Here is a 17,029-nt window from a genome sequence, read left to right as displayed (position 1 = left end):
TACTATCCGGTGTGTCTTGCACTCCAAATCTTACTTAATATTATCGCATGAATGAGTAAGTCATAAGTTTTGTGACTTGCATTGACCATCAACACATTAACATGGACCATGTTGAACATTGACCAGACCTTGTCTAGCTCATCCTTCAATCCCACCAATTGAATTTGTCAAACCCTTCAAACCCAACCCAACCCACCTTCATCTTCAGACATATAAATTTCCCCACTTCTTCCGCCATATCCAATTCTCCCCTATTTTCTCTCTCCTCCAAAAATGGGCAACTGTAATGGCTTACCCTCCACTCTCTCTCAACTCCGCTCTTACGACAACCGCCCTGACCCTCCACTTCCTTCGCCACCACCTCAACAACCTCACGAACACCCTGACCCTCCGCCGCAACAACCGTCGCAGCAGCAGCAACAATCATCGCAGCAGCAAAAGCAACAACCACAAAACCAACAACAAAATTATTCTCGTACTTCCGATATCGGCCGAGTACTCGGCCGACCAAAAGAAGACGTCCGCGCCAGCTACATTTTCGGCCGCGAATTAGGGCGAGGACAATTTGGTATCACCTACTTAGTCACTCACAAAGAAACCAAACTCCAATTCGCTTGTAAATCAATTCCTACTCGGAAACTACTCAACCAAGATGATGTCGATGATGTTCGCCGTGAAGTTCAGATTATGCACCATCTTACTGGTCACAGGAACATCGTTGAGCTTAAAGGTGCGTATGAAGATAGTCACTCTGTCAATTTGGTTATGGAATTGTGCGCCGGCGGCGAGCTCTTTGATCGGATTATTGCGAAAGGGCATTATTCGGAGCGCGAGGCGGCGCGGTTGTTTCGGCAGATTGTTACTGTTGTGTATAATTGTCATTCTATGGGGGTTATGCATAGAGATCTTAAACCTGAGAATTTCTTGTTTTTGAGCTCTCTTGAAGATTCGCCATTGAAAGCAACTGATTTTGGTCTTTCTGTTTTCTTCAAACCAGGTATGAGTTCTTGATTGTTTAAATTATGATGTATTGTTGATTTATTTAGGTTTGTATAATAGATGGTAAATGATGTTATAATCATGTATTGTTGATTTTTAGATTAGTATAAGATTGTAAATGATGATGGTATTATGATAGTGTTAGAATTAAATCTAATTATAGACTTTTATCATCGTATTAAATTAAATGGTATACAATAATAAATGTAAAATCGGGTTATTACTCGGTATCAAGTAGTTGCGGAAGCAATTTACGGCTCAGTATACCGGCATACGGAGTATAATGGGTGTGGAAGAGTAATCATTACAGGGTACTCAGTATAATGAGAAGCATACTTGAGTAAATTGATTGAGAATTTAGAGTTTTTGATACATGGAGAAAAAAATTGAAGCGGATTAGGGTAGTTAAATATGTTACGAGTACATTACATTGTTAAATAAATGTTTGTTGGAATATTATGGATTTTGGTATCAGGGAATGTTGATAGGAAATTATGTCATAACAAATTAGTTTGGTGTTCTTGGATAATTCATTTGTTTTTCAACTCTAATTTAATGTTAAACCGACTAAAAAAATGTAATTGCACATGTAAAGTTTGGTACTTTGTGAGAAAGATGTTAATGATTGAGATCATTATATTCTTTGGGGGGGTTTTGATTTTATGGACTAATTAATTGAATTTGACAACTAATTGCCAACAAGTGTAATGTAATGTTTGTTGAGAGGCGCTTTTATTTGAAACCAGAGATCATACTGGCCACGTATAGCCTTATACCATACCGTACCTTAGCTTCATTATTTTGCTCCTTGTTACATGTTTTTAAAAATACCCACCTAACAATTTCCTTATTTATTTGTCTATTGATTATACAACTGTTATCGAACTCATCAGCTTCATATCCCCTCCCATCTAACCCCCTTTTCTCCAACTTCTGGTTGCGTACCACATATCTTGATACACACTGAAAGCATGCTCGTAGATCAACTCTTATGAAATGGTTTCAAGTCTTGAGATTGTAGTGCTCAGGGCTTGTTGAAAAGCATGTAATTAAGTTTGTTTGGAGTCTAAAGTACTAAAACTCCCAGGTCACTAGAAAAATACCACAAGTACTCTCCTTATGATTATAACCAATGCTTAGTCATGCTTCACGATTTCCCCAGCTAAAGCCATCCTCATTTGGTTCCCATTAGTGACCAGTCTTTGAGTGGGAGAATCCTTTCTGTTTGACTTGTGCATTAACCTACTGAAGGACTTGTTGCAAAATTGAAAGAATTAACAATATAAGATTTTTTCATAGGAATATACATGGGAAGATTAGGGGTTTATTATAAACTATTTTGTTTGGACTTTGGACTTTCCATAAATCCAAGTTCAGGCATTTAGGCCAAATTTAATCACTTTTGGATTTTGTCCTAAATTCAATGAAATTTGTAGAAAGTCTAAAATAATTCAATTGATGTAATTGCATGCTAATTTGGATCTTTACCAAAATTTTGGGACGAATTATCTTCCCAAATTATGCCCTTGTCCGTATAGCCAAGTCATATGAACCCATATAAAGTTCTACGTCTGAGATATTACTTAATGCATAAGTTTTGTGCTATGCTATCTAAAAATAGTAATTTAAAAATATATAATTGTAGTTACTAATTTGGCTTATTAACTTTTGACTAATCAAATACCCGCTGTCTAAATTAAAAGTATTTTTTTTAAGAAAAAAAAATCCACTATGTACTCATAAGTTTCAATTTGCTTAATTTATTTTTTCTTTGGCCATCATCTAAAAAATTTGAATTCATATTTTGAAGCCAATATGAAGGCAATTCCTGCCTTAACAAATCTCCTAAAACCATAGAAAGCTTCTGTGTTTTATTGTTCCAATCCAGTCCTCTTATAACAATTTTTTCATCTGGAATTGTAATTTATTTTTATCCACTATTTATAGCATAATTCTGCATATAAAACAATCACTCTACTTTTATGTTTTGTTTGAAATTGATTTTAAACTATAATTTTGGCACACTTCTCAAATTTCGCTTTGACCATTGTGTGTGATTTATATGTAAGGAATAATGTGGTGATGTGCAATCTTGCTAGATTCACCTCAATGTGTATTTTCAAGATAATAACTATTGATAGTTTGTAGAGACTACATATACACAATTAGACTGGTTAGACATAATAATGACCAAAGTTATATATAAACAAGTGTGAAAAAGTAACATGTTAACATTAAAATCTATCATTTATAGTTTTTTTAATTTAATTTTCTAAACATCTGAAAGTACCTCTATTTCAGACGTAAATTAGCAACGATAATAGTCAAGCTTCAGTAAAATTTTTATCTTTCTCATATGCAGCACATGCTAAAATGGTGTCAGTGATAGTAATCCTAGTCTTCTAGAATATCACTATGTGCTTCCTAATTTTTCACAGCTATTCTACTAACCCATGAGCATGCAAATTGATAATTGATATGAGATGACTTTGTGCACTAGTTGAACAGAACTAGGTAGTGAATTATGCTTCCATATCTGTTTTAAGTGCCTCTTTATACCACATTGTAGAGTGAGTATGTGAGAGGATTCCTCTTCTTAAGATTGTCTTGGTTGGAATCCTATTTTGTAGAGCTTGGCAACAAAAATTAAATTAGGCACTCATCAGTCATCACATATGAGGCCTTGAGAACTCCCTACTAGTCTTCAAATGGCAACCAAGCTGATTGTTGCAAAGGCAACTTACAGAGCCTATTTATTTTTCTTCCTTCCTGAAATCAAAACCGTCTTCTAAGAAAAAGGGGCTCAATTTGTGGGAAATTCCCCTGCTGTGGATCCAATTGAAAAAAAAAGTCTTTTTTTCATCTTTTGGGTATTTTGCTTTTAGTGAAGGTTTTAGAACCAAAATTTGACCCACCCAATAGCTTCTTAATACTCGCGGTGCTTGAAGGAAAGAAAAAGTATCAAATAGAAACCTCCCTTCCAATTCCTTGTCAAGCCGAATTTTGTCCTTGTTACCATTGTTAGGAATCAGTTTAAAACTTTTAGTGATCAAGGAAGCAGTGTTTTCATTGATGCCGATGGACTACCTTGAATCGATTAAAGTTTTCCATTATCAAAGCCACTTCCAACAAGTATTTTTCCAGATAGAGCGGAGATTTTGTCTTGTGAAAATCTGTCGCTTTGTTGCTAAGAAATCCGTATATTTATCAAATTGAGGTCAGTCAGGTCACTAACAGCAACATCAAGAAGTACTGATTCAGAGAATGCAGACATAATAAAGATAATAAAAAGTAAAAAATAAAAAACCCAAAGATGATTAGGATGGAAAGGGTGACAAGGGACAAGAAACAATTGCATCTTCAGGATCATATTGCATTGGATAAGGATGAGTGGAGACTGGAGAGATTGAGAGAAAAAAGTTGACCTAAGAAACTCACTGGGATAACATGTTGGTCCATGTAGGTGATCCATAGTAAATGGGTAGAAATTAGGAGTACTTAATTTTGTCCCAACAGCAAAACAGTCTCAGAAATAAGACTGAGTTTCCAGTGTTTCGTAAAAAACTACTACCTCATTTGCTGTAAGGAACTATTTTTATGTTTTGTGTGCTAAAAGCAGTTTAGGTATCATTGGTTATGGAGTTCATAATCCCTTCGCTTGTTGGACAAATGTTTAGCAATGGATCTTTGTGAACTTCCAATCAAGCTAATAGTATTACATTGACACTCAAATGCATTAGAAATTTGGGGAATCAACAACCTTTTCAATGTAATAAAGGAAGAGTTGATGCTTTTTTTGGGAGATTAAATAAATCTTGTACACAATGTTGTATCTCATCCTATTTTTTTTACTATTGAAACCATCCTGCCCTATTGTCTCTGAAGAAATTGAAATCCATGAAGTTTTTCTTCTTTCCTCTTCAAGAATAGGTCCTTCCGATTATTAACTTATTTTGGAGGATTATCCAAATCTACTGGAAAGAGCCATGGGCTCCTAGCACTCCCTCAAAATTACTCAAATCACTACATTTGGCTGATAATATCTATCAAGATGTATCTATTACTTTTGTACAAGTAATATTAGTAGATTCATATATTGAAGAACTCCCTTTGTTCATTTATGTCCTATTCAGTAACTATAGATATGCAATTTAAGAAAATGTTGAAGAATGTAAGTGGGTGTAAGATATAGTAGGATTAAGTATGAGAGAGAATATAAAAAGGTGTGTTTGTGTTAGAAAAAGGTGAATAAGAGAAAGTGTATGAAAAGGTGTAATTATTGTGGAGTTGAAGGGGTAAGAATGTAAGATGGCAAAAAGGGTATGCCATAAGTAGAATAAAGAAAATCAAGTAAAACAAAGAAGAACGACCAAAAACAAAAAATGAGTAGAACAAAAAGAACGAAGGAAATACTTTTAAATATTAATCTGTAAATTTTTTTATGATATGCAATGAGATAAGTTAGGTTCTGTCCTTCCCTACTTAGTTGAACTTAACTTATTTTTATTGAAAACTTGCTGAAACTTTTATTCAATCTCAAAATGAAAATTTGGTAGCTTATATAAAGCAAAGGGAATATTTTTTAGTGCCAATATATTGTCACAATTTTAGCATTAAATAAATTTTTGTCCTGTCTCTGGTTAGTTTTTACACTTTCCTTTGGATTTGTTTAAATTATTTTTACACTTTTTATATTGGTAAAACTCCACCCTTATCTTAAAACATCTCTCTTTCTCCTACCAAAAAGCTAGGGCCCCACACTATCTCACATTCACCAAAAATTATCATCTATTACATCTACCTTTTTAATACTTGATTATATATTATTTTACATCTACTTTTCTAATAAAATAACAGTTGATAAACCTTATCACCTATGTGCCGTGTTAAGGGTCAAAACTGATGTGGTAAGGAGGGACTAAGTTTCTAGGTTTTGCCAACATCAATCCAACAACATTTAACCGAACCACTTTGGTTTTATGCTAGCTAATATATACCTAATAAAAAATTCCATTCCAGGTAACATAAATGATAAATCATCACCATTGAGCAAGTTTATTCTACACAGACTCAATTGTTTATGCAGGAAAATTATTATCTATCAAAAGTTGAAGTTTATAAACAGTTTTGTACTTGTGGATGCAGGAAACGTTTTTAAAGACCTTGTTGGGAGTGCATATTATGTAGCTCCTGAGGTTTTACGTCGTAGTTATGGTGCTGAAGCTGATGTTTGGAGTGCTGGAGTGATATTATACATCCTCCTAAGTGGAGTTCCACCATTTTGGGGAGGTATTCTTCTTCTCCTCCATTAAGATATTATATGAGATTGAAGTTTCGTAAATTCTCTTGCCCTGTTGTTCATTTACACATAATTTTTCATTTCTGTGTGATGGACACTTTTGATGTTGCTCTCTCAGTTGTTCCATTAATGTTTTTATTTTTTTATTTTTTTATTTTTTTATTTTTTATATAAGCCTTGCAAAGATTGATTGGCCAATAGATGCCATTATATATATTTTCACTTTATAAATTGGATTCTTGTTTGGATAGAATCCAGCTGCTGAACTTGCTTTGTAAGGGCTATATTGTTTACCATATCTTTTGCTTATTGATGCACAATACTGACATTTTTGTTTACTATATCTTTTGCTTATTGATGCACAATACTGACATTTTTTCCTATTCCATGTAAGAGAATGAGCAGGGTATCTTTGATGCTATTTTACGGGGCATTCTTGATTTTACATCTGATCCATGGCCTTCAATATCCAGTAGTGCCAAAGATCTTGTGAAGAAGATGTTGCGTCAGGATCCTAAGGAAAGGCTTTCTGCTCTTGATGCTTTAAGTAAGTTTTATGCAAGATTTATAGTCTAAAGTATTTAAGACAAAAGCATGACTATATGAAAGTGGTAAATGACATCCCATTGTCATCATTATGAATCACTTCATATGTTGGAGTACTATAGTTAAATGAAATTTCACCATCCCATAATCAAGAGTAACATCTAAAACTGTTTAATTTTCCTAAAAATGAATGTAATGTCGACGGACATAAATAAATGTTATTTGATGTTCATTACTGTGGTCATCTTTCTGATAGGCTTACAGCTTACTTCACCCTTTTTAGATAGATTAATCATTTTTATTATAATGATCCAAACTATGGATGATTGAACAAATATTTACTTAACTTCATACTAGGATGTTAATAGTCCCAACTTTAGAGGGAGGGTTTTAAAGACTAGTTATTATGTTCTATAAGTTTGCTTTCGTTCTTTTTTTTTTTTTTTTTGAAAAAAAAAATTCTACTTTTACTGCTGGTATTATTTAGTAACTTTGGAATCGTGTGACTTCTCAATGCAAATTAATTCATCCTTTTGCTATTGAGAAAATAACTTTCCAATTATACTAGGGTGGCTAACGTGTGCGATGCACGTGCTGTAGTTAACCATGTCCAGAGAGCTCTTTTAATTTAACCTTATTGTTAAGATTAATGAGGGAAATTATATAAACAAATATTTTTAAGGGTATAAATGTTTCCACACTATTCTTAAAAGTTCACAAAAGAGACAATTGACATTTGACACTAATGAGGGCAAATAAGTAAATAATCATTTTAGAGGGTATAATTGTCCGGACACTATTCATAAGAACTAACTCAATTTTTTTTAAAGGTAGTAAAAAAAAAAAGGATAGTCTTCAAGAAAAAAATTGCTAACTTTAAATTCTTGGGAAAAAAATTACATCGGTACCATCAAAGTTAGAAGGTTGATTCCCCCCCCCCCCCCCCCCCCCCCCCCCCCCCTAATCTCACACAAAAAAAGCACTCCTACAGTTTTGATTATATAAATCCAATTATCTTTTGTAAATATGCCTTAATGCCCTTCTATAATTGAACTTGACAACGCAATTCTGAATGAACTGCAGACCATCCATGGATGAGAGAAGATGGAGAAGCTCCTGACAAGCCAATTGATATTGCTGTTTTAACCAGAATGAAGCAATTCAGAGCAATGAACAAACTGAAAAAAGTAGCATTAAGGGTGAGATCTGAAGGCTCAGTTGTTCTCTCCCGAATTCCATTTCTATTTTCTGGCTTATTTTTTAGGACACTTCATATGCCTGCTCTCCTTCCTTTCTAGGTAATTGCTGAGAACCTTTCTGAAGAAGAAATAATGGGTTTAAAAGAAATGTTTAGATCTATGGATACAGACAACAGCGGAACTATTACCTATGAAGAGTTAAAGGCTGGTCTTCCAAAGCTGGGAACCAAGCTGTCAGAGTCTGAAGTCAGGCAGTTGATGGAAGCGGTATGCCCCTTGTATTTTCGTTTATTTCTTTGTTAATTGTGTCTTATACAGAGTGAATGTTCAACCTTTGGCATTATAGATTAAAAACCTTATGCCAACAGATTTAAGGCACGAAGTTGTAGATTTTTAGGAGGATCATTACATGTTCACTCTAGTCAATTAATCGGTACTTCCTCTGTTCATATATTATTGTGGCACTTGGACTTTTTCAATTTTCACTTTGACTATTTGTTTTACGATAAAAAGAAATGTCATCATGTTATATGTTGTTGAATTAGTCTCAAGGTATATTTTTTATCAATAGATAAATTAAAAAACAATTGTTAGACTTGTGCACGGGCAATTGTGAAATTACAAATGTTGCAATACTAAAAGTGGGGAAGAAGTATACTTGACCTTGAGCTCCTTTTTATTTGGGATTATAATATTCACCTGACCTAAGTAGCGATGGTTTTTAAATTCTTTTAAATACCCAACTAATATTGATGATGGGAAAATGATAGAAATGAACCAACTATTCGAAAGACCATTCATAAATCATGTGAAATGCTACTTGAGTTCCTTTTTGTTCTTTACACTTGTACGTTGTTCTATTTTGGAAAATGATTTTTGTACACTTGTACCCTCCTCTTCTCTACTTAAGTAACCCATTTTATGAGTCACTAGTCGTTAATAAATCCAATATCATGTTTTTTTGCCATCCCCCCCCCCCCCCCCCCCAACTTTTTCATTCTGTTTGTCTGAGTCTCCGTGCCTAAATTATTGTGCAAATTGTAACTGTCAAGAATACTAAAGAACATAGATATTGCCTTTTCAGTAGGTATTAGCACAATGTGACAATTATGAAGGGAGTACATGATTTACTGCTGTGAATTACACATATGTAATTTCATGCAATTAAAGCTGTTACACTTACCAATTATATGAAAAAAAAAGAAGGAAAAGGATAGTCTGTACCTTGATTTGCTGGGGTATGTCCCTTAATCCTTTTACCTTTGGGGTTTTCAGGGAATATTGCTTCAAGATATCGCCTTAAGTCCAAACACTACCATTGTCTTTGGGTGTTTTGAGCTGACGGTTGTGTCTTTGTGTGCTACCAAACTTTGAAATTTAAGCTGTATAGTTAAAATAAAAATTTGGCAAAACTTATAATGTTAAAGAAATTAGTTCTCATTATTGATTGAAACCTTTTCCTGTTTTCCACCTTTTTTTTAAGGAAGTTTCTGTTTTCCATGGATTCAATATGTAAATAACTTCATTGTACACTTTGCTGCCATGTATAGCTTTATTATAGCAGTTCATTTAACAATCAGTTTCACATATTTTATTTTAAAATTCTAGCTCTGCAAATTGAGCTTAAAGTAACTTTATGACAATGTGTATTTTCAATTGCAGGCTGATGTCGATGGTAATGGAACCATTGATTACATGGAGTTCATCACAGCCACAATGCATATGAATAGGATGGAGAAGGAGGACCATCTGTACAAGGCCTTTGAATATTTTGACGAGGACAAGAGCGGGTAGCTTGCTCTTGGTTTTTAAATGTGTTGTATATTTTTGAAACAGTTTCAACAGCTTTGTATCCTGATTAATGAATACTGTCTTGCTTGGTTTATCACTTCATTAGGTACATAACCATGGAGGAACTAGAGCAAGCCTTGAAGAAGTATAATATGGGTGACGAGAAAACAATAAAGGAGATAATTGCTGAAGTTGACACAGATAATGTATCTTCTTGTCTATGATTCCTTACGTCCCTTGTAGTAGATATTCGTAATTCATAATCCTGCTTAGCTCCTGCCTCATTATTCTTGAACATAGCTTGTCATTTTATAGTTATGCTCTCATTCATCTCGAAGAGACTCTAATGCTATATGGTATTGTTTTTAATTGGACTAAATTATATTTCTCCTCTCCTATGCAGGATGGTAGAATTAATTATGAGGAATTTGTAGCTATGATGAAGAAAGGTAACCCTGATTTGGGTTTAAACAGACGGAGAAGATAATTCATAGGACAGTAACTTTGTAAGATGACTACTATGACTGTCGTGTGGAGCTCGTCTACACCAGTCCTTGAACGATGGCAGAGATTTATACCCAAACTTCTCCAACTATTTATGCCTTTGGAGTAGAGTGGATCTGATCCAGTGTTGTACAATTATTATGTAAGGTCCTGTGTATATGTATTTGGTTCCTAGTTGTGTATTTTTTTTTTCTTTCTGTCACTGTGCAATTGTTAATTGTTTACTTGTGCCATTCATCTGGTGAGCTGAATTCATTTTGCTGTAAATTAGTTGTGACAGTGGTTTATACATATATATATGGGGGCCATTTTGGGCTATGGAAACTTGGAATCCCTTTGAGTATGCTGCCTTCGGCGAGTGATTACTGAGGCATGCATATGATTATTTGAATGTATACTTTTGAGATAAAAAGGGTATGATTTGGTCCCTAATATGAACTTTTTAAAGGCAGAGGTTTCATCTGTTCTTTCTTTGAGTACTGAGGTCTGAAATTTGTGTCACATTTCATGCATGCAGTATTGCATTGGTGATATTACCAATATATTATCCAATTAAAAAGAAAAAAAAAAAATTTGCTTCTGTTTCTCTTGGGACTTGGGAGTTTTTTTTATTTTTTATTTTTTTTGAAATCGGAGTATTATTTTAATACGTGTTAAAATTGGTCACTTTTACTGAACAGATTATTGTATATGATATGATATTTAGAGAAGATAAATACTCATACCATAAGGGATTTTAATGTGTGTGCTTATTTGTACTTCAGAAATCTTTAAAAGGATGAAAAAAAAGGGAAAAAATGCTGATATGGAATGAAATGCCCGATAGCTTTGGATCATTATAAAAACATATTTCATTTTTTATTTGTTTCTTTGTTTGCTAATCACCCTCTTAAGTCTAAATCATCGATAAACAACAATTTTCATATTTCATTCTTCCATCTTTTTAAGAGAGATTGCGAGAGATCATCTCCGTTGACTATGGTAAGTTTTTTGCCATTTCTGTAACATCTTCATATTTATCAGACCTACATTTCCACCACTTTTTTTCATGTATAAAATCCCTGATCCCCTTTGCTAAGTCACAAGGAAATGTCAGCATGTTACTAATTCTGTTATTACTCTTCATTACTCTCCATAAACCAAAATTATAAGTCGCTTTGTAATTTAAATTACTTAGTGACAACTAAATTTGGACGGAGGGGGTTATTTTTATGGGTAACTAAATGACAGATAGGTAAAACGGTACATGTGTAATGGAAACTGTAATACTGAAATTCAAAGGAATCGAACTCTTAGAGCAAGATTAGCCCCAAGTCTTAAAGACTTTTAAATATTTGTATATAAACTTGGTCTAAATAATGTGCTCTTCATTTGTGCATTTTTTGTCATTTTCTTTCTAAGAGCAACTTTAATAGGCTCTTCATTTGTGCAATTTTTATTTTAGATTTTATATGTTAATATGTAGCACTTAAGAAATCAGGAGTAACTGTTGGACAGTAAATTTTCTTTTGATATCTAACATGAAGAAGTCAAGTTTCTAAAACTGATAATCAACGTTGCATCGAATGGGTGTATTTCGCGTCTAAAAAGCAGTAATTATGTGGGTTTTTTGTTAGCCTGAAAAGATTGTGAAGTTATATAACAGGATTTGGTGCAATGTTTCATGCAGAATGAAGAAGCATCACTTGGAAGTAAGAAGGGACATGTCCTCCTTTTAGCATACCAAAGTCTCGGATTAGTTTATGGAGCCTTAAGTATTTCTCCCTTGTATGTCTATGAAAGTGCCTTCTCTGGACCATTGCATCAGCATCAATCCGAAGAAGTTATTTTCGGGGTTTTATCAATTATCTTTTAGAGCCTAACTCTTTTCCCTTTGCTCAAGTATGCTCTCATTATGCTGAGTGCAAATGATAATGGTGAAGGTAATTCTTATTTTATTTTTATCAATGTCTTTGTCTCCAATAGAGTTTGAAAAGATTGTTTTTCTCAGGAGGAACTTTGGCTTTGTACTCTCTGCTACGCAGGCATACAAAATTCAGTTTGCTCCCAAATCATCAAGCAGCAGATGAGGAGCTTCAAGCGTACTATAGGCCTGGCTATGTAACCAGATCCTCCTCTTTTAGAAGATTTCTTGAGAGACACAAAAAGTTCAGAACCTGTTTACTTCTTATTGTTTTGTTCACGGCCTGCATGGTCATTGGTGATGGTGTAATTAATCCGTCTCTTTCAGGTAAATTGTCTTATATTTTTGTAAGAGACTAGACATTTTCTGCTTATAATTCAGTATGTATTTAAGTTTAATTCATGCTATTTTTATGTCATTTCTCTAGCTCAGCCAATTTACTAATTGGTTTTCCACAGTTTTGTCATCATTTCAGGGGCTCAGAGCTCATAACGCGAGCCTAAATCATGGTTAGTTCATTGTTATTGTAATTTTTTGGATAATTTTGTTATATGAGGCATAGGGAATATCTCCTGTAACAAGTCTGGGGTGACATAGTTCACATAATCCCCAAAGAAGTACCAAGTCATTAGTAGTGCAATAAATAAATATGAGACTATCTCGTTAAAGGTCTTGCATCACCAGTCACCTAGTTAATGTGCTTAGACAAATTTTCTACAATCTGTAGCTCAGACGACAGAGATAAGAGAGTCAAAGTGTGAGCATTGAGACCAGAACTTTTGATCTGATTTTCATGATTCTGAAAGTTTTGTCCTTGAACAAATACTAATAGGAAATTTACAATTCTCTTTTATCTTAATAAGCAAATTTACAGTAATGTTCTGCCAACACTGTAACCAGTATCATCCAAGAAGTCAGATGTATAGAGGAACACGGATATGATGAAAGTTTCGTGACTAGAAATGCCAAGTTTTGTTGGAAAATTCATTGATGGGTGATCTTAATGTTCCTGTTACAGATTCTCTTGGATGCTATGTTATCTGTAATATCTAGCTCTTCTTCAACCTGTATGAGAATACTCTCTTAATGACAAAAACATTTTCTCAGGTGCGGTGATGACTATTGTCTGCAGTGTTCTGGTTGGCATCTTTGCTTTACAGCACTGCGGTGTCCATAAGGTCTCATTCTTGTTTTCCCCCATCGTTAGCATTTGGTTGTTGTCAATTGCTGCACTTGGCATCTATAATATCATTAAGTGGAATCCAGGAGTCTACCATGCTCTCTCTCCATATTGCATCTACAAGTTCTTTAAACTGACTCGGAATGTTGGGTGGAGTTCTATAGGAGGGTTACTTTTGTGCATCACTGGTGAGAATGTTGTCTCCCCCTTTGTTTAATTATCTTCATCTTATATTTATACAAGGTTTGTCACCATTTACAGGTGCAGAGGCTATGTTTGTGAACCTTGGTTACTTCTCAACAGCATCAATAAGGGTTTGTATTGTCAATGTTGTATTATTGTCAACAAATTCATGATTATGATGCAGCTTCCACACATAGGAAATTAATACAGCTTTTCTTGACCAAATTCTGGCTTAAATTACATGTCAAGCTTGATTATACCTCAAGTACAAGGATCATTGTCTAATTTTGCGGTGCAATTTTTTTCATATATTCAAGGAATTGAGCACAAGTTCTATCATGAAACTAGGATAAATTGTCAAATTGGATACATATTACCCCCCTGCTTTCACTTTCATTTATTTTAAATAAATCACACTATCAAAATAAACTGTGAAGACTTTATGGACCTGTAAATAATTACTTTATGGGTACTTTTGATGCAGGTTGCCTTTTCTTGCGTTGTTTACCCTTGTTTAGTTCTTCAGTACATGGGGCAAGCAGCATTTCTTTCAAAAAACTTCTCTGCTGTTGCATCAAGTTTTTATAGCTCGATACCAGGTGAGTTTACAACACCACTCTCTTTGAAAGCTTCATGGCATCTGTACTTCAGAAATGCTACCAAGGTCTACTAAAAAACTGCAAGCTTCACCCTCCTTCCATGCGAGAAGTTTTAATTACCAATATTGAGAGTACTTGTTCTGAACAACATCGTTGCTATTAAGTTCAGTATACTTGACCTCTACTTACCTGGATCCTTGAAGTAGGTTAGTAAATTGTCACCCGAAACAAGTCTGACAGAAATAGCCTCATGACAGTTGGATGTCTGCATGGGTTTAGCCATGTAGGTTGCACACTTGCACCCATTTGACTCCCTCCCCTCTGCTAAAGGGTAAATTCTCATCAGAGACACAGGATAGCAATGGAAATGGCAATTGTAAATACCATACTTCCCTTGCTATTAGGGTGCACGGTTCAAGAGTCAGTTGTCACTTGTCAGAACACTCAGAAGTTATTCTAGAGTCAGTTAATAAAATTTATACTAGAGCTGATGAGTGTACATAAATAAAGAGAGGTGATGAAGTCATGAGTGTCTTGGAAAGCAGCCAAACAGAAGTTATTTGATCTTGAGTACTAGGATAATCAAATAACAGCTCTGTGGTATAACAAAGGTGCAATGTACACTTCTTAATCTCTTGTTGATTTCTGGGGAGGGGAGAAGTTATTTTTTGATACTGATGTATTTGTGTTGCATTTTTGTAGATCCCTTTTTCTGGCCAATGTTTGTACTAGCCATTCTGGCTGCTATCACAGCCAGTCAAGCTGTCATATCTGCAACATTTTCAATAGTGCAGCAATGTCGAGCACTAGGGTGTTTCCCACGCGTCAAGGTGGTACACACATCAAGATGGATCCAAGGTCAGGTTTACATCCCAGAAATAAATTGGTTACTTATGATTCTCAGTCTGGCTGTGACCATTGGATTCCAAGATACCACTCTCATAGGCAATGCATATGGTAAATATTTTTGATAAATTGTGTTTAATTATCATTATTATTTATGAACATAGTAAAACTATCTGTACATATCTTTTTTTTGTAGCTCGTAGAATTTGTATACTAATACAATGATGGCATAGTCCTCTCTGTATGTGCTACACTGCTACGTGCCTGTAGAATTTGTATATTGGCCCCTGACTCATGGTTGGGATCTGATCATTTCTTTTTTATTTTTTCTTCTCTCGTTGTGCTTCTTTTTTTCAGGGTTAGCCTTCATGAGCGTGAACTTAGTGAATACATGGTTACTATCACTTGTAATCCTTTTTGTATGGTTTCAGAACATCGTGTTAGCATTACTACCCTTGTTATTCTTCACACCGATTGAATTGATCTACCTCACGTCATCCCTTGTAAAAGTATCTAGAGGAGGGTGGACTCAACTTGTATTTGCTGTGGTCTTGACGTTTGTAATGTATATATGGCACTTTGGCAGTAGGCGCAAATACTTGCAAGAAGTACAGAATAAGGTGCCTATGAAATGGATCTTTGGATTGGGGCCTAACCTTGGCATTATAAGGGTTCCTGGTATCAGCTTCATATACACCAAATTAGTCAGTGGAGTTCCTTCCATTTTTACCGACTTTATAACCAACTTACCAGCCAGTCATCAAATAGTAGTTTTTGTCTGCATCAAATCAGTCCCTGTACCTCATGTCACAGACAAAGAGCGGTATGTTGTAGGCCGAGTTGGACCCAAATCTTATCGTATGTATAGGTGCATCATACGTTATGGCTACAAAGATGTTGCTAAATATGCTGATGACTTTGAAGACAACCTTGTCATGAGCATTGCAGAGTTCATCAGAATGGAGGCAGAAGGGTCCGAATCTTTTGATGGTATGGTCGATGGTTGGATGGCTTTGGTGAAAACATCTGATAAGTTGGGAACAAGATTAGTGGCATCAGATAGCAGTTCTGACAGTAAGGGGTGCTGCTCAAACCATAAAGAACGTATCAAAGGAGGTAAGTCGCCAACCTTGCGTAGTCTACATAACAAATACTTAGTGGAAGAGGCTCCAAAGTTTCGTCAGAGGCATACCAGGTTTCAGTTATCAGGTACCGAGAATTTAAAGGAGGAATTAAAGGAAGAATTGATAGAGCTTTTGGAAGCTAAGGAGGCTGGGGTAGCATACATAGTCGGGCATTCATATATTAAGGCTCGAAAAAATGGATCTAATCTCAAAAGATTTGTGATTAATGTGATGTATTCATTCCTTCGAAAGAACAGTCGTTCTCCTGCTGTGATACTTCATGTTCCTCATATCAGTTTGATTGAGGTGGGTGTGGTTTATTGTTTGTAAGTTATATTTCTTCAGTTTGTTTGCAGATTCATTCAAGTACTTTACTGCATCATTATTTGCCTAATTTCCTGTTGTAACTCGTTCATCTCGGAATTTTTCGAGTATTTAGTGAAAATATTACTTTTACATATCAATGTATACTATTCTTTCTTTGTATGAATGCGTCATGCTAATCCAAGCTAGACAACCAAATGATAAAGCATGCATAATTGCATATGACTTTAACAGTTTTTAATTTGTTTTAGTTTAAATAGCATGAGGGTTTGAAGTTTGAACCCTTTGGAATATTATATTGATTTAACTCTTTTTTTTTAGAAGTTACATTGATTGAAATTTCGATTAAAGTAATTGTATTTTTCCATATTTTTGTGTGTAGAGAAAGTCTTAAACGCAAATGATGTAGATGAAATTTGATCTTAAGTTTTGGATATCATTCCTTATTTGAATAAGTATTTTGATATCTATAGCTAATAACTAATTTTAGTAACCATCGAACATAGAGAATTAGTTGATGTGAAATGTTATG

The 17,029-nt window shown here is 34.6% G+C and overlaps 1 protein-coding gene and 1 pseudogene across 1 annotated transcript; both read left to right on the top strand.

Moving 5' to 3' along the window:
• The first annotated feature begins 227 nt into the window (after window positions 1-227).
• On the top strand, window positions 228-10,814 carry LOC145592197 (calcium-dependent protein kinase 1-like). The gene is made up of 8 exons (XM_081648658.1): window positions 228-997; window positions 6,145-6,288; window positions 6,693-6,845; window positions 7,928-8,043; window positions 8,143-8,310; window positions 9,706-9,833; window positions 9,941-10,040; window positions 10,238-10,814. Exons 1-8 carry the CDS (start codon window positions 274-276, stop codon window positions 10,319-10,321), a joined length of 1,617 nt encoding a protein of 538 aa, XP_081504784.1. The 5' UTR covers window positions 228-273; the 3' UTR covers window positions 10,322-10,814.
• LOC145605801 (potassium transporter 7-like) lies at window positions 10,772-16,503 on the top strand (annotated as a pseudogene).
• The last annotated feature ends 526 nt before the right edge of the window (window positions 16,504-17,029 follow it).

Source organism: Chenopodium album, chromosome 2, assembly GCF_948465745.1.
Source record: "Chenopodium album chromosome 2, dcCheAlbu1.1, whole genome shotgun sequence".
NCBI classification, from domain to species: Eukaryota; Viridiplantae; Streptophyta; class Magnoliopsida; order Caryophyllales; family Amaranthaceae; genus Chenopodium; species Chenopodium album.
Note: the sequence above shows the minus strand (reverse complement) of the source record. Positions and strands in the feature narration are given on the sequence as shown.